Genomic DNA, 17,467 nt, shown 5'->3' on the forward strand with positions numbered 1-17,467 from the left:
GGTTCCAGAGGAACTGTGTTTTTAGAATGTTATAACTACAGTGCATTCGGAAAGTATTCAGACTCCTTAAATTTTTCTACATTTTGTTACATTACAGCTTAAATATTAAATTGTTTTTTTTGCCCTCATCAATCTACACACAATACCCCTGTAATGAATACTCAGGAAGAAAAAGGTGTAGTGTCACGTCCTGGCCAGTATAAGGGTTAATTAGTATTGTAGTTTGGTCAGGACGTGGCAGAGGGTATTTGTTTTATGTGGTTCAGGGTGGTGTGTTTGTTTAAAGGGTGTTTGATTTAGTATTTCCGGGTTTTTGGTTGATGGTCTATGTTTATGTATTCTATGGTTAGTCTAGTGTGTGTGTTTCTATGTTTGGTTAATTGGGGTTGGGACTCTCAGTTGAAGGCAGGTGTTGTCTATCTGCCTTTGATTGAGAGTCCCATATATTAGGGTGTGTTTGTGTGTGTTATTGGTGGGTGATTGTTCTGTGTTGAGCCTTAGGCTTTGCCAGACTGTTTGTTGTTCGTTCGTTAGTTCTCGTGTTTTGTTATTTTTGTATTCATTTTGAAAAATAAATAATCATCAAGATGAGCATACACATACCTGCTGCCTTTTGGTCCTCCTTAACCGACGACGACCGTGACAGAATCACCCACCAAAATTGGACCAAGCAGCAGAGGAAGGAGCAGAGGGACTTCGAGTTGGACTGGCGGGAGAAGTGGACTTGGGAGGAAGTTCTGGACGGGGCCGGACCTTGGCACCAGGCTGGGGAGTATCGCCGCCCGCAGTGGGAAATTGAGGCAGCCAAGGCAGAGAGGCGGAGGTACGAGGCCATGGACGTGCTGAGGGAGAAGCACGAGAGGCACCCCCAAGATTTTTTTTTGGGGGGGCACACGGGTAGTTTGGCTAGGCGAAGGAAGAGCCGGAAGCCAGCTACCCGTGGTTATATGGAGGAGCGTATGGGGTGGAGAGCGCTATGTTTCGCTGAGAAGCGCACTATCTCACCCATACGCACGCACAGTCCGGTGCGAGTTATTCCAGCCCCTCGCAGGTGCCGTGCTAGAGCGGGCATCCAGCCTGGTAGGAGGATGCCTGCGCAGCGCATCTGGTCGCCGGTACGCCTCCGAGGACCAGGCTACCCAACTCCCGCTCTACGCACGGCTACCATCAGGCCCCTGCACAGCCCAGTCTGCCCTGTACGAGCACCCCGCTCGTACAGGGCTACTAGTTCCATCCAGCCAAGGCGGGTTGTGCAGGAGGTAAGATCTAGACCGGCTGTGCGCCTCCATAGCCCTGGGTTTCCAGCTCCTGTCTCTCGTGCGGACCCGGAAGTGCGTCAACCCAGTCCGACTCGTCCTGTTCCCGCTCCCCGCACTAGCCTTCAAGTGCGTAAACCCAGCACCGCCAGTCAACAGTCGTCAGAGTTGCCAGACTGCCCAGACTGTCCCGAGTTGCCAGACTGCCCAGACTGTCCCGAGTTGCCAGACTGCCCAGACTGTCCCGAGTGGCCAGACTGCCCAGACTGTCCCGAGCGGCCAGACTGCCCAGACTGTCCCGAGTGGCCAGACTGCCCAGACTGTCCCGAGTTGCCAGACTGCCCAGACTGTCCCGAGTTGCCAGACTGCCCAGACTGCCCCGAGCTGCCAGACTGCCCCGAGCTGCCAGACTGCCCAGACTGCCCCGAGCGGCCAGACTGGTCAGACTGCCCCGAACTGCCAGAGTGGCCCGACTGCCCGGAACGGCCAGAACCGGAGCCACCTCCTGATATAGGTGGGTTGGGGAGGGGGGGTGTAGCACAGTGCCGTCGTTGACGGCAGCCACCCTCCCTTCCCTCCCTTTAGTAGAGGGGAATTTTTGTTTTGTTGTTTGGGGTTGTTGTTTTTGTTTTGTTTTTTGTTTTAAAGGTGCTTCCGGGGTTAGCACCTTTAAGGGGGGGGGTACTGTCACGTCCTGGCCAGTATAAGGGTTAATTAGTATTGTAGTTTGGTCAGGACGTGGCAGAGGGTATTTGTTTTATGTGGTTCAGGGTGGTGTGTTTGTTTAAAGGGTGTTTGATTTAGTATTTCCGGGTTTTTGGTTGATGGTCTATGTTTATGTATTCTATGGTTAGTCTAGTGTGTGTGTTTCTATGTTTGGTTAATTGGGGTTGGGACTCTCAGTTGAAGGCAGGTGTTGTCTATCTGCCTTTGATTGAGAGTCCCATATATTAGGGTGTGTTTGTGTGTGTTATTGGTGGGTGATTGTTCTGTGTTGAGCCTTAGGCTTTGCCAGACTGTTTGTTGTTCTTTCGTTAGTTCTCGTGTTTTGTTATTTTTGTATTCATTTTGAAAAATAAATAATCATCAAGATGAGCATACACATACCTGCTGCGTTTTGGTCCTCCTTAACCGACGACGACCGTGACGTTGTTTATTATGCCTTCGCAGAAGGCAGGAATCGTGGTCGCAGGCAATGGTCAAACACAGGTAGGCAGTCAAAAGCAAATAATACCATACAAACAGAAAGAACTGAACTAAATAGGGAGCTGATGAGACCAGATGAGAAACGAACACAGGTGAAATCAATGAACAAAAATGAAAGACAAGAACACAAAGAAAAAGACAAGAACACAAAGAAAAAGACAAGAACACAAAGAAAAAGAACATAAGGTAAGAAGAAAAGAAAAGCAGAACCTTACAACCCCATAATGACTAAGCAAAAACAGGTTTTTAGAAAACCTGAAATATCACATATCACATAAGTATTCAGACCCTTTACTCTGTACTTTGTTAAAGCACCTTTGGCAGCGATTACAGTCTTGAGTCTTCTTGGGTATGATGCTACAAGCTTGGCACACCTGTATTTGGGGAGTTTCTCCCATTCTTCTCTGCAGATACTCTCAAGCTCTGTTAGGTTGGATGAGGAGAGTACCTGCACAGCTATTTTCAGGTCTCTCCAGAGATGTTCGATGGGGTTCAAGTCCGGGATCTGGCTGGGCCACTCAAGGACATTCAAAGACTTGTCATCGAAGCCAGTCCTGCGTTGGCTTGGCTGTGTGCTTAGGGTCGTTGTCCTGTTGGAAGGTGAACCTTCGCCCAAGCAATGCAAGTTATTTGTTGATTGATTAACATCCAATACCACCATATGTTCATAAATTGCTTACATAGTTGAGTATTCATACTGATTCGCCCTTACTAGTAGATCTACAGTAGTAGCTGGTAAAGTTCAGTTTATCAGTGTGCTATAGTTTCAGGACCACGGGCTGACAGTTTAGTTTCATTTCAGCACCATGGACAGCGACAGAGGCTGGTTTTGTATTTAGGCTACAGTAGTATAGTAAAAGTCGGTTTAATCAACGGGTATAGATGGGTTAGCTGACAAGTGCTATAGATGGGTTAGCTGACAAGGTCACGAAAACGATGTGCTGGCTTTCATGGGGCAGAAGTCAGCGTGTTGTGATTCTGGATGGCCAGATTGCTAGCAAGAATGACAAGAAACTGCCATGTGGGGAATTAATCTTGTGGCTCGTTTCATCTTGTTCTTGATACAATGTCTTGTTTTGAGTTGTTTTGAATTATTTCATGTCAATGCTAATATGGCTAAATTGTGCTAGCTAGCTAACCAACAACTGTAAAGATGTATTTGAGAAACAAGTGCTCGTTGTGCATTTTTTTTAAATAAACATTGGAGACAAAATATAGCTTACAAGTTATTAACAATCTAAGCCAACGCCGTCTGTTTTGCTCCATAGTTGCGCACTTTTCGGCTTTGTTGCTAAACAACCAACCCATCTATATATATTTTCAGTACCTGGCGACAGAAGTTTAATTCTGCGAATGGACAGCGGCTTAAACCACAGCGCGCCACATACAGTATTAGCAAGTCAATTCGCTTTATACTGTATATACTAGTTTCAGGACCCACGGACTTACAGTTTAGAGTAAGCACCCAGGACAGCGGCCTAACCCACAGCACAGTGCGCCTACCTAGGTAACCTCTCACTGTTTACAGGGATCGAAAACGTCGAAATATTTCACTTTAAAGGGCAGATAGTGTTGCTGACGTATACGCTGCTGCATTATCACATTCTGGTCTGTCTCCTATCTAATATCCCTATAATTCCTTGTAGCAAGGGCAGCTCGATCACGGTAATTAGGAGTGTGCAATCTGCATACATAAAGCCTAACTCAATCCATTGGAGCACGAGCGAAAGTGACCAACGTTGTTTGTCATTAGCATATTGACAAAAGCTAAATCTATTTTACAGTTTGCCTCTTACTATTAAGATTCTTTCGTAATGATGCGTGGCTGCCTGCGTGTGTCTTCTGTGTGCAGGTCGTTGTAGTCCCTCTGAGTATCAGCCATTCATCTTGTGATGTGACCACGGAGAAAGCAAAATAAAAGGCATGGCTAGTGAATACCGAAGCGAGGTTTGCATTGTGTGAGTTGGCCTATTCCTTTGTGGAGTCCAACGAATACAAATCTCAAATCAGCAAAGCGTGAGCTGAATGACAACAGTGGCGCTCATATTTCTCACATATTTATAGCGTCGCCTTGAGGTCACTGAATTGCCACAGTTACTTTATGTACAATGACATCATAGAATATCTTACAATATTTTACAGATTCACTCACTGGCGCATAGCTATATATTCGTTGCAAATCCCACATGGGCCCCTAGCTCGCAGTGCCTCGCACCCGTGCTTCTCTTCTTTGCGCTGCAAGAGCTACGATATAACCGACAGTGCGTCACGGCACCGCAACTGTGCCAATAATACCATCAGATAACCCGCCAGGTACGGATCGATGGCACTCATATAACGATATTACAGTGTCAGAGTCTAATCATGTTCGTGTGCTGAAATTCAATGGCCCTTATACCAAAACTAGGTGAATAGGACACTTCTACTCAACGAGTAACAGGGCGGCGTTGAGGGAATATGTGCGGGAGGGGTGCGCACTGTTCAGTGCAAGAGAACGAGAGCAGAGAGGAAGACAGGGTCGAGAGAAAGCGCATGTGTGATTCCGCTCTCTCTCCATGCAGGCAGCCCACCACTGGCGAGCTCCCCCCATCTTGTGTGTACAACGTCTCTACCACCGGACAGCCGTACCAGCGTCCGCGGGCACTGCGGGGGAAATTCAACCCAGAATGGATTGCTAATGAACGGAGCCTCTCTTTTTCTTTTAGTCTTGTTTTCCCCCCGACTGTCATCCTCCTCGATGTCTCTTATCAGTTTTTAACCAAAACAAAATGTGGATTTCTTGTGACCAGTTTTTATTGATATTTTCTGGCTTTTGGGGACTCACAATGGGTGCTTTCCCGAGCAGTGTTCAGATCGGTAAGTGTACAGTAGTGCTTGCCAATCAAAAGGGCATGGAAAGAGCCACTGGGTTATGAAGCGTGAATAAGATCTTGCTTTCATTATAGTGTGTGTGACAGTGTTAAGAAATGCATGTTCGTCATTCATGGTCACATAACATTGTGACATTGAAAAGTAGAATTGACTGATCGTTTAAAAGCGCCGACACAAACCTATTCCTACATGACTATGTGTATGTGTTCCTAGATGATTCGATGTTTTTTTCTAATGCGCACAAGGAAAATAGGTATTTATAGTCATTCATAACTGTTAGAGTGCGTTCCTCAGCAGCCGGTGTTCTTTCAAAGCGCCACTGCAGCAGTAGCCCAGCCCAGTGCTCTTTGCAGAGACTGGATACTTCGCTTGGTTGGAGCGAATGGATCAGCAGCGGGAATTCTCTCAAAGTATGTGTAGCCCTGCTGCAGAGTGCACACTCGCCCCTGTTACATTCAGAAGACTCCGTTCCCCTTTTGCATAAACCCGTTTGTCATAGTCATACCGTTTCATACTTGGCTGGCTGGTTGCTTTTTTTTTGCCACCGAGAGACGAGAGAAGTGCGGCTATTCAAGCTAGAGCCTATCTCTATCCAAACCCAGCTAAAGCACTGACTGTCTGCAGCCTAAAAGCCGCGCCATGGTGAGATCTCTGGATCTCTGCTACTGCCAAGTGCCCCCTGCCTTTAGCCTTTAACTTACGGTGTTGAACGTGGACGAAAAGAAACCATAAATACACCACCTTCATTTAATTGCTAAACTGACCGAAGAGGATGATTTATAGGCGGTACGAACGAATCAAGTTGACCGCAAATAAATGCCAACGGGGGTCGAATGATCTCTCTCTCTGTCGACTAGTAATGTTGAACTTAACGGGATTTTCCAATGGCTCACATTTCTATTCAGGATGGTGGGCATTTTAAGATTTCCAGGCAGGGTCCTTTGGGAGGGAAAATGTGTTAAGGTCATTGGCTGTGTCTCTTGTTTTTCCATCAAAAGCATTTTCTACATGCGCAGTGTCAGAGACCCAATTGCCCAGTTCTCTCTCTCTCTCTCTCTCTCTCTCTCTCTCTCTCTCTCTCTCTCTCTCTCTCTCTCTCTCTCTCTCTCTCTCTCTCTCTAGGCGGCCTGTTCATCAGAAACACGGATCAGGAATACACAGCGTTTCGCCTGGCCATCTTCCTGCACAATACCAGCCCCAACGCGTCCGAGGCCCCCTTCAACCTGGTGCCTCATGTGGACAACATCGAGACGGCCAACAGCTTTGCTGTCACCAATGCCTGTGAGTACAAACCCACTAGGCACACACTGGTTAAATCAAGGTTGTTTCCACGCTCAATGGAATTGGCTTTACCTCAGGGGTCTCAAACTGGTGGCATATGGGTCAGATAAGGCCCGATGTAATGTTTTATTGGCTATCATTCTCATTTGACCAGTCAAGTCAAACCCAGGTTGGGATGCCAGAGTGTTGGCATAAGACAGTTGTTTCCATTGTTGGACTGTGATTGCAGAGAGTAAAAGCATGAAACAGGTTGCCCTCGACCATTGTGAGACTATAGTGGTATGGCACTGTAAGCTATGGGGAGAGTGTGAGAAGATGGTGTGTGTGTGTGTGCCTTCTCTCTTTCTCTGTCACAAACATGTGCACATGCATGCATGGATAGCTACACAAACAAATATACACACACACAAAGACACACACACACACAGAAACAAACACACACACACACTTACAGTGCATTCGTAAAGTATTCAGACCACTTTCCTTTTTAGAAAATGTTGCACATTTATTACAAATAAAAAACAGAAATACCTTTACAATAAGTATTAATAAGTATTCATGATTTGGAAAGGCACACACCTGTCTATATAAGGTCCCACAGATGACAGTGCATGTCAGAGCAAAAAAACAAGCCATGAGGTCAAAGGAATTGTCCGTAGCGCTCCGAGACAGGAATTTGTCCAGGCACAGATCTGGGCAAGGGTACCAAAACATTTCTGCAGCATTGAAGGTCCCCAAGAACACAGTGGCCTCCATAATTCTTAAGTGGAATAAGTTTGGAACCACCAAGACTCTTCCTAGAGCTGGCCGCCTGGCAAAACTGAGCAATCGGGGGATAAGGGTCTTGGTCAGGGAGGTGACGAGAACTCGATGGTCACTCTGACAGAGCTCTAGAGTTCCTCTGTGGAGATGGAATAACCTTCCAGAAGGACAACCATCTCTGCAGCACTCCACCAATCAGACCTTTATGGTAAAGTGGCCAGAATGAAGCCACTCCTCATTAAAAGGCACATGACAGCCCCTTGGAGTTTGCCAAAAGGCACCTAAAGGACTCTCAAACCATGAGAAACAAGATTATCTGGTTCAACAAGATTGAACTCTTTGGACTGAATATCAAGCGTCATGTCTGTGGAAACCTGGCACTATCCCTACGGCGAAGCATGGGGGTGGCAGCATCATGCTGTGGGGATGTTTTTCAGTGGCAGGAACTGGGAGACTAGTCAGGATTGAGGGAAAGATGAACATAGCAAAGTACAGTGAGATCCTTGATGAAAACCTGCTCCAGAGACCTCAGACTGGGGCAAAGGTTCACCTTGCAACAGGAGAACGACCCTGAGCAGACAGACATGACAACGCAAGAGTGGCTTCGGGACAAGTCTCTGAATGTCCTTGAGTGGCCCAGCCAGAGTCCGGACTTGAATCCGATCTAACATCTCTGGAGAGACCTGAAAATAGCTGTGCAGCGACGCTCCCCATCCACCTGACAGAGCTTGAGAGGATCTGCAGAGAAGAATGGGAGAAACTTCCCAAATACAGATGTGAAAACTTTCCATAAAAACCACAAGAAATCTTTAGTAATGTTAAAAACATACATTCCAGCTTCAGCGTCAACAAAAGGCTCTCTCTTCTCTATCTTGTTAAGTGAGTTCAGGTGTGTTGGCCACACCTGATTGGCCACACCACTAATTGGCCACACCAGATCTTAATGAGTGCTTGTTTCATTTGAAATTAGGTTTGTTTGAATAGACTAAAAGGAACACCTTTGTATGCGTAATAAAACACTGCTCACCAATGTTTCCTATACTTTTTTTGGGGGGGGCATTGAGCAAATTTTATGTCTTGTGAGCATAAACTTGTAAGTTTGAGAATTTTGTGCAACTTTGGGCATGCATTTACGGTGAACACTGAGACTGTACCCTTACAGTTTGAGAGTAGCCAATAGGCTTTTGTGGCAATTTGAGCAAAATTTACGCCTACCAACAAAACCAATGGAGCAAATCCCAAAATATTTTCACATGGAAAAAGGTTTTGATTTCTTTGATGTTGCCTACAGTAGCCTCTATGTGGTGTTCAATGCAGGCCTATTGCATGAGACGTTTAAAAACGTATTTACATTATGAAGGGCATGACATTAATTCATGATTTTTTAACACTGTGGGCCAAATAGGTGACTGTACATTGCATTGTCTTGTGTTATATAATAATACAAAATAAAATGTATTATTATTATCATATAGAGAATTAGACAATGTAGGCTACCCCTCTGCCTATATGCTTATTTGCATATTCCAACCTGTCTCAAAATACAACACTGCCCCTTTAATTAAGACATACGTTTTTTACCTGACTAGCTTTTCAAAGACAGCTTGAAATGTAGCCTACACATTGTGTGCTCTTGTTAGAAGCAGTAACTCCCCATTGCTGACCTATACTTATCTATAAATGGGCTAATAACTCGCTAATTAGCGAAGAATATGAAAAAATGTGCACTGATCTGAGCTAATCTGAAAAGCGCATTCACTCGCGAGTGATTGAAAGACCGCTCGTGGGCTACCCGCGCCAATAGAATTCTATTCACTTGCGCTCTGGCTCTGCCTACAACAAAATCAAAGACTCAATCTTGCAAAGTTAGATTTGTTTTGGTTTATTGCATTGAAAATGGGCTGATATGATGGTGAGTCCATCACAGAAAAAACGTGGATCTATATAATGCAAACTAATAGGGCGAACTCAGTGAAGTTCAATCTCTTGCGTCTCTGAGCGGCATGGCATTTCTTCAGCGCGTGTTGGTGCACGCGAGCAGTTTAGAGGGACTATTGCTGCTCACCCCTCCTTCAATGGATAGAGAACAGAAGATAATAGGTTCACTGATGCCGTGTCAAAATAAAAAAATACATGTGTTTGTATGTTTAATGCCTAAGGAAATCACTTTCCATGTGTCCTATTTGTTTTTGGAGTTAAAAAAAGTTAACCCAAAGTAAGCACACACACACCATTCTCTCCACAGGCAGGCTTTTATTCCTTCCCATCGCCCTCAGCAGCGTTGTCTGCCTTAGTTAAAGCTACAATATGTAACTTTTTGGGCAACCTGACCAAATTCACATAGAATTGTGAGTTATAGGTCTGTTATTCTCATTGAAAACAAGTATAAGAAGCGGTAGATCTGTTCTATGTGCGCTATTTCTATGCCTCCCGTTCTTAGTTTAGTTTTTGCATCTTTTACTTTCAGTTTTGAACACCAGCTTCAAACAGCTGAAAATACATTTCACAGTGGTTTATTTGGCACAATTGTTCTCTACGCTCTGAGTGCTTGTTTTGTCACAAACTGAAATTAGGCAAACTAAAATAATTTTATCAACCAGGAAATGGCAGAGCGCTTCCTGTATATTACACCTTTAAGGTCAATGTCTGCACATGCTCAGTCTGTCTCTCCTCTCCTGTTGGGGGTTTGTATATAGCTATAGTATAGTATACTGTAGCCTTTACATTTAGTGTCACACAGTAGAGTGACGTCACATTGAGCATTGGTTGACGATTGGTAAACAATTAATCCATTCCATTTGGTCTTAAATTGAAAATGGATGCATCACAGCCAGTGTTGGTGTCACATCGAATCGTGTCACGTACTGTACTTGCATCAAGTTGAGGGTTGTTGCATGGAATTGCATACTATGGCATATCACATCGAGTGGGGCGTTTCAATTCACTGCATTCTTACCAGCCCCCATGGTTTACATTCTGTGCTCTAGTCTTTGGCTGCATCCCAAATGGAACCTTATTCTAATAGTGCACTACTTTTTGTTACCAGTGCTCATAGGGCCCTGGTCAAAAGTAGTGCACTTCGTAGGGCAGGGTTAACCAAACTCGGTCCTGGGGTCCCCTCTGGGTGCACGTTTTGTTTTTTCCCTTAGCACTACACAGCTGATTCAAATAATCAAAGCTTGACGATGAGTTAGTTTTTTGAATCAGCTGTTTAGTGCTAGGGCAGAAATCAAAACGTACATCCGGGGGGACAGGACCAAGTTTAGGAAACCCAGATGTAGGGAATAGGGTGCTATTTGGAATGCAGACTTTGTATTTCATTTCCATCCAATATGCTCAATTCCCTAATCTACCATTCACCATTGTATAATTGTTCCTAGTTGATTTAATTATATCCCCAATGCCCATGTTTCATATTGGATGTTCATCTGCTATCTCTGGCAGGGCTATACTCCATTTTTTATGGCTGTGTGTGTTCCATGCTATCCCCAATACCCATGGTGTATATTGGACGTTCATCTATTCTGTTCCATCCATTCTCTATTGCTGTACACTGCAGAGTCCATTTCTCTATTTCGTTAATCCCCCATGTCTCATACCAGCATTTGATGTTTACCTCCTAACTAAAGGCTATGTTCCATCCATTCGCTATTTCTCTGTGTGTAGCAGCAACATCCGATCCATGTCTCATAATTGGTGTTTATCTACTATAAGCTATACAGTATGTTACATTGTCTTTTGCTACTGTGCAGCAGCATGCACTATCTCATCATTTTATTGCTTTCTCCCCAATACCCGTGTTTCATATGTGGTGTGTTAGTGGTTTGTTGCTCTCTGGTTCTCTGGGGAGCAGTGTTTCTCTCAGCTGTGTTTGACCCGAGGCGGGTACCCAGGACGGATGATTTGGCTTCTGATGATCCCTCTTGCCCTCGAGGATTTCGGTGCAATATTCAAAAATCGATGGCTAAATTAAGCAGAGAATGAAGAGTTGTGTTTGAGACGTGTGGCTGTGTGTGTGTGCGTGTGCACTTGTGCGTGTGTCTTCACGCTTGTGTGCTTGTGTATGTTTTTTTTGTGTGTATGTTTTTTGCGTGTATGTGAGTGATGCTTGGAGACACAGAGAGGGGGGCTGTGACCTTCAGAACATGCTGGCTAGCTGGAGAGTAACAGTAGTGCTTTGACTGGACCATGGCTCTCTCTCTGTGGTTCAACATCATTACTTTCCAACCAACCAGCGTTCATTCTCACATTGCCCTGCAGGGGAGTACCGTAAGGTTACGTGCTAAACGACACTATTCCCTACATAGTGCACTACTATTGACCAGGCCACATAGGGCTCTGGTCAAAAGTAGTGCACTATGTAGGGAACAGGGTGCCATTTGGGACGTAAAATAACAATACCAAGTCATGGAAGCTCTTGAAATGCCTTCATACACTATGAGTATGCTATATGTTTTGTAAACTGTATATACATTTACATTTACATTTACGTCATTTAGCAGACGCTCTTATCCAGAGCGACTTACAAATTGGCGCATTCACCTTATGATATCCAGTGGAACAACCACTTTACAATAGTACACAATAGTACAATAGTACACATATACTTAATATAATCTCCTGAAGGTGTTACTGCTCCATTTAATCATCATCAGTTAGAATGATTGACCAGCCATTGTTAGTGTGCTTTTGACATGTATACCTCTGATATCCATGGCATTGTTACCTGGAACAGAAACAGGTTCAGACTTTTCCAGTAAGATGGTTTCAAAACTAGATGCAATGCAAGAACATTATTCTAATGGCATTTTATCTACTGATAAAACAATGTATTTTTAGCAACCAGAAAAAAATGTATGTTTTTAACTGATTGTAATCTGGTTGTAATCTCATGATTCTATAACCAGAAAACGAGTTTACAACCAGAAAATAACATTATGATGTCCCATGCCGTTTTTGCCCACTGACATATGGCTTGAGGTGGAGCCAAACCATTTTTCTCCTGAAGTTAAGAGTAGAAAAACTCTAACCCGAAAGATAAGAGAATTCTGATTCCCTTTCCTCACAGGTTAATGGCTGCCTGGCACGCAGGAAGTCAGTGTGCAGCCATTGATTGGCCGAGCCAAATCAGAGCAGAATTACATGAGCAAATCAATGTGGCTCCAATAGCTGAGGGGCAGGAGAGACTCTGACATTGAACGAGACCAGACCTGCTGAGCTGGCTGGCTGGCTGGCTGGCTGGCTGGCTGGCTCTCTCTCTCTCTCTCTCTCTCTTCCCCCATTTCTCTCACTCTTTCTTTCATCCCCCCTTTCTTTGAATCTTTTAACTCCCTCCTATGACCTTAGCGTTGGTTCAAGGGCATATGTTTCCAAAGAAACACTGAGAGAGGGACTTAATTGTGGGGAAGATGACCCCATTCAACGAATCCTGTCTGTGACTGTCTACAAAGCTGACAAGGCTCATTGCTGTGACGATGAGAATGGATGCTGTCATATGCTAGTATTATCATTGCTTATCGTTCATGACATTTTGTCAGCCGGTTATTGTCATGCAAAAGACAGTAATTGACTGTTAATTAACATAAACATGTTTAGCATATCCAGACCTCCAGGCATACAAGCCGCTGATGTACGCCTTAGGAACATCCACATTTAAAAAAGTCTTATAAATTAATGTAAGGGACTGGGAGACTACTCAGGATCGAGGGAAAAATGAACAGAGCAAAGTAAAGAGAGATCCTTGATGAAAACCTGCTCCAGAGCGCTCAGGACCTCAGACTGGGGTGAGGGTTCACCTTCCGAAAGGACAATGACCCTGAACACACAGCCAAGACAATGCAGGAGTGACTTCGTGGTCTCTGAATGTCCTTGAGTGGTCCAGCCAGAGCCCGGACTTGAACCAGATCAAACTTCTCTGGAGAGACCTGAAAATAGCTGTGCAGTGATGCTCCCCATCCAACCTGACAGAGCTTGAATACTTTCCGAATGCACAGTAAGTCATGTTCCATTATTATATTTTATGTGATTTTATTGTAATAAGAATATAATTGAACTTAGCTGAATACAATTGAAAGGATATCTTCCCCATTACAGAGTGAGTGCGCATATGAAGTGGCTATGTTGAACTTAAAAGTGATCATTTGAAACAGATCCCATATGCTAGATTTTGAGTTATTTGGTAACTTTAGTTGTGAATGATACAAACCTTACAATGTATTAGAAATCAAAACATATATGGGCTGTATGGTGCGACTATAGGTTACTGATGATTTGAGAAAGTAGAAAAAAAAGCTTGCTCTCTGTTCCTTGCAACAGGCTGCACAGCACTTCTCTCATCAAGTGATCAAATTTCCACCCATCAGACTATTCTCAATTTAATCTTGTCTTTACTAATATGTAAAATTTGTTTCGATTTAGAATGGTCCATTATCAAATAGGCAGGAACAGGGGCAGGGGAAAATACGTTTCATCTGTTTGTACTCCAATAGAGAACGGATGCCGCGCGCTTTTCGCCGTTCCGTTTTGTAGGCTACTTCAATCAAATGTATTTATAAAGCCCTTCTTACATCAGCTGATGTCACACAGTGCTGTACAGAAACCCAGCCTAAAACCCCAAACAACAAGCAATGCAGGTATACTACGGTTTCATATCGGAGCTGTGCTTAATATGAGCAGCTGAGAAATAAATATAAGAACAACTTATTTCACTCCACGCATCAACCACTATTTGAGGAGCATGCTCTCGCTCCCCGACGGGTGATATTCCACGCACACTCGGTATGCCATGGGCTCGCCAACCTTGTTCCTGCAGCTACCCAGTGCTTAATTTGCGAATCCAAGTGAAATCCGGTTGGGAACATGAATAGTAACATGTTTTCGCAACGAAACATATTTCACTAAACTGTTGACAGCCCGTCTGCGCGCTCAAGAAATGAATATAGGAGAGCGAGGAGGAGATGGAAACGCATGCTGGTGAGATATTCTGTACAGCTTAAGGGTATCACCCAATTAATTATGAAAATACAACAACAAAAAAGTCACAATTACTAAGCTATTAAAAATCAAATACAAATTCACTAATTGTAGGCTAACTGTAAGCCGCCATGCACAATCAATGAATCATGCAACAGCTTTCCCTGGGGCTATACGTTCTCTCCCAGGCTCATGGATAGAACTTTGGAGTGCAGCATGAGGTAACCAGTCCATCCTGTATTCATAATAATACAGTCCACACTCAAAGGTGATTACTATAATTGGTTTAATTGTGGAGTAGAGGCTAGACCAATTACGTTCCAAAGACATCTTGGTGTCTGTTTTTCTGCCATGCCTAATGTGTTGAATCTATGTATTGTATAACGGCACAATCATCATTTTAATTCAGCTATTTCTTTTCGGGCTTGGGCTCATACTGTAAAGCTATGCATAAACTCTAATATGGTCACATGGAATTGTATGACTCATGACTACACAGGTGGCGGTAATATGGCCACCGCAACAGCCCTAGGTAGACCTATCATATCAAAACGACAATGGGAACAGAACATCTCGGAATCAATACCACAAAGTATAATACTGATCGAGATGGCCCGATAGTGTGAAATGGGCAATTTTGGATCCATTAAGATATTTTTCACTCCAAAACACCAACATTGACCATGATTTATTGAACAAGAGGATGATTTTGTGAGGAAGAAGGTAGAGATTGAAGGGGTTAATTAAGACCACCTCCCCACACATTGCGCTGCTGCCTGGTGCCTCTCCTCTTATTGACATAGTGACATGTTCATCTCTGATGACTCATTGATATTGTGCATGGCAATCTGATTCAGTCTCCTCCACAACCAGTATGTGTGTGCGTGTTTGTGTGTGTTTACACAAAAACATACTAGGTTAAAAACAACCCAATTTGGGTTATTTGGTAACCCAGCACTGGCTAAATATTGGACAGAACACATGCTGGGTTCTTTTGACCTAACCAGTTGGGTTCCCACTGTGCACACACTTGTTGAATCAACGTTTGTTGAACCAATGTGAATTAGACGTTGAATTGGTGTCTGTGCCCAGTGGGTTGCATGAATAACCCAACATGTTGGGTTGTTGGGATTACCCAAATATGTGTTCATTTAACCTAGAAACTGGGTCTTTTTTAACATAATCCTCAGGTTATTTTCAGGAGGTGTGGTTTATTAGGGGTGTGGTTTTCAGATAGATCTTATATATATATATATATATATATATATATATTTAACCTTTATTTAACTAGGCAAGTCAGATTGGCCACGGGTGAAGAGTAAATGTAATTCCTGTTCATGTTAAGTTTACATACTGCAAATAAAATGTTTCCTTAAAATGCTTATCATTTTACACATTCTTCTAGAATATTAAGATTATTTATGACATTATACTGCAGGTTGGAATTTGTCAGTTAGTGGTCACTAGCTGGCACAGCCACAAAGTCATAAAATCAGATTTTAAACCTAATCCTAACCTTAACCCTAACCTTAACCACACTGTGTGTGTGTAAGGGCCCGATTCAATTCCTATCGCCGAAGTTCAACACCATAGCGCGATTGAAATTTGAAGGCAATGTTTCCACATTCACAGAGGTGGTATTCAGGGTAAAATCTGCGTACAGTATGTTAGCTCAATCGAAAATTACCTTTACATTTCAAGCGTGCTTAACTTTGGAGATACAGATTGAATCGAGCCCTAAATTAGGGAGTCAGGTATCTATATGTTTCTATATTATATAAGGGTCTACTTGGGTTTCTATAGGTGTCTATGTATCAGACCTCAGGATAAGACCCAGATGCAGACAGTTCGAAGTAACAAAAGTTTATTACAAAAACAGGGGGCAGGCAGACAACAGGTCAAGGGCAGACAGAGGTCAGTAATCCAAAGCAGAATCCTAAAGGTACAGAATGGCTGGTGGGCTCAGGGTAAGGGCAGGCAGAGGTCAGTAATCCAAAGCAGAATCCTAAAGGTACAGAATGGCAGGTGGGCTCAGGGTAAGGGCAGGCAGAGGTCAGTAATCCAGGGCAATGTCACAAGGTACAGAACAGTAAGCAGGGTCAGGGCACGCAGAATGGTCAAAACCGGGAAAACTAGAGTGAAACAGGAGTACGGGAAAAACGCTGGTAGGCTTGACGAGACAAGACGAACTGGCAACAGACAAACAGAAAACACAGGTATTAATGCACAGGGGATAATGGGGAAAATGGGTGACACCTGGAGGGGGATGGAGACAAGCACAAGACAAGTGAAACAGATCAGGGTGTGACACTGAGCGCATGCATGCCCATGTATCTCTCAATGTCTCTGTTTTCATGTGTGTGTATGAACAGTAGTGCATGTATGGTACAGTGCTTGTATAGTCCTTGTATATAGCCTCGCTACTGTTATTTTATTGTTTCTTCTTAACTATTTGTTATTTTTATATATATATTTTTTTACGTCAGTTAAAGTACTTTAACACTACTTTTCCTTAAAACTGCATTGTTGGTTAAGGGCTTGTAAGTAAGCATTTCACTGTAAGGTCTACACCTGTTGTATTCGGTGCATGTGACAAATAACATTTTATTTGATGTATCACTGCATGTCTGTACCAGTGGCGGTCGGTACCGTTTAAGATGAGGTAGGAAGATTTTTTTTTCATAAACATGTCCTTATTTCTATTATAGCATATTGGATAACCGTCATTAATATTCCATTCAACCAGTTCAATGTACCATTGATAGGTTTAGGCTACTACATAATTTTACCTATACCCATCATGAGGTTGCTACAACCTAGCCTTAGAATCGAAGTTTGCAACGTAGGTACACACAGACACACAGGTCGAGAGAAAATTCAGGTGACAGACAGTGACACGTGGACAGACAGTGACACATGTTTATCGTTTCGTTCCGTTTGCTTCTGTTTAAGAAGCATTTTTTAACAGAATCGGCGGACTGAATACACCACTGATCACGCGTAAACACAGTTCACTTTCATAGCAGCCACGTTGTATTCCTTCTCGCATCTATGCACTCTCCCCATCTCACCTTTTCCCTTCGTTTGTGGACTTCAATGCACAACACATCAGCTGCATG

At 43.6% G+C, this 17,467-nt stretch overlaps 1 protein-coding gene across 3 annotated transcripts in view; it reads left to right on the forward strand.

Annotated features, from left to right (window-relative positions):
* The first annotated feature begins 4,994 nt into the window (after positions 1–4,994).
* The window catches only part of LOC115148623 (glutamate receptor 4), a 200,809-nt gene continuing 188,336 nt past the window's right edge, over positions 4,995–17,467 (forward strand). For 2 of the 3 annotated variants that reach the window (XM_029690680.1, XM_029690679.1), the window contains exons 1-2: positions 4,995–5,318; positions 6,456–6,614. In XM_029690680.1, the coding sequence (XP_029546540.1) occupies positions 5,231–5,318; positions 6,456–6,614 (247 nt within the window). In that variant the 5' untranslated portion in view covers positions 4,995–5,230. The remainder of the gene's footprint in view (positions 5,319–6,455; positions 6,615–17,467) is intronic. The other variant, XM_029690678.1, reaches the window with a different exon arrangement.

The sequence above is a fragment of the Salmo trutta genome, chromosome 15 (assembly GCF_901001165.1).
Source record: "Salmo trutta chromosome 15, fSalTru1.1, whole genome shotgun sequence".
Classification (NCBI taxonomy): Eukaryota; Metazoa; Chordata; class Actinopteri; order Salmoniformes; family Salmonidae; genus Salmo; species Salmo trutta.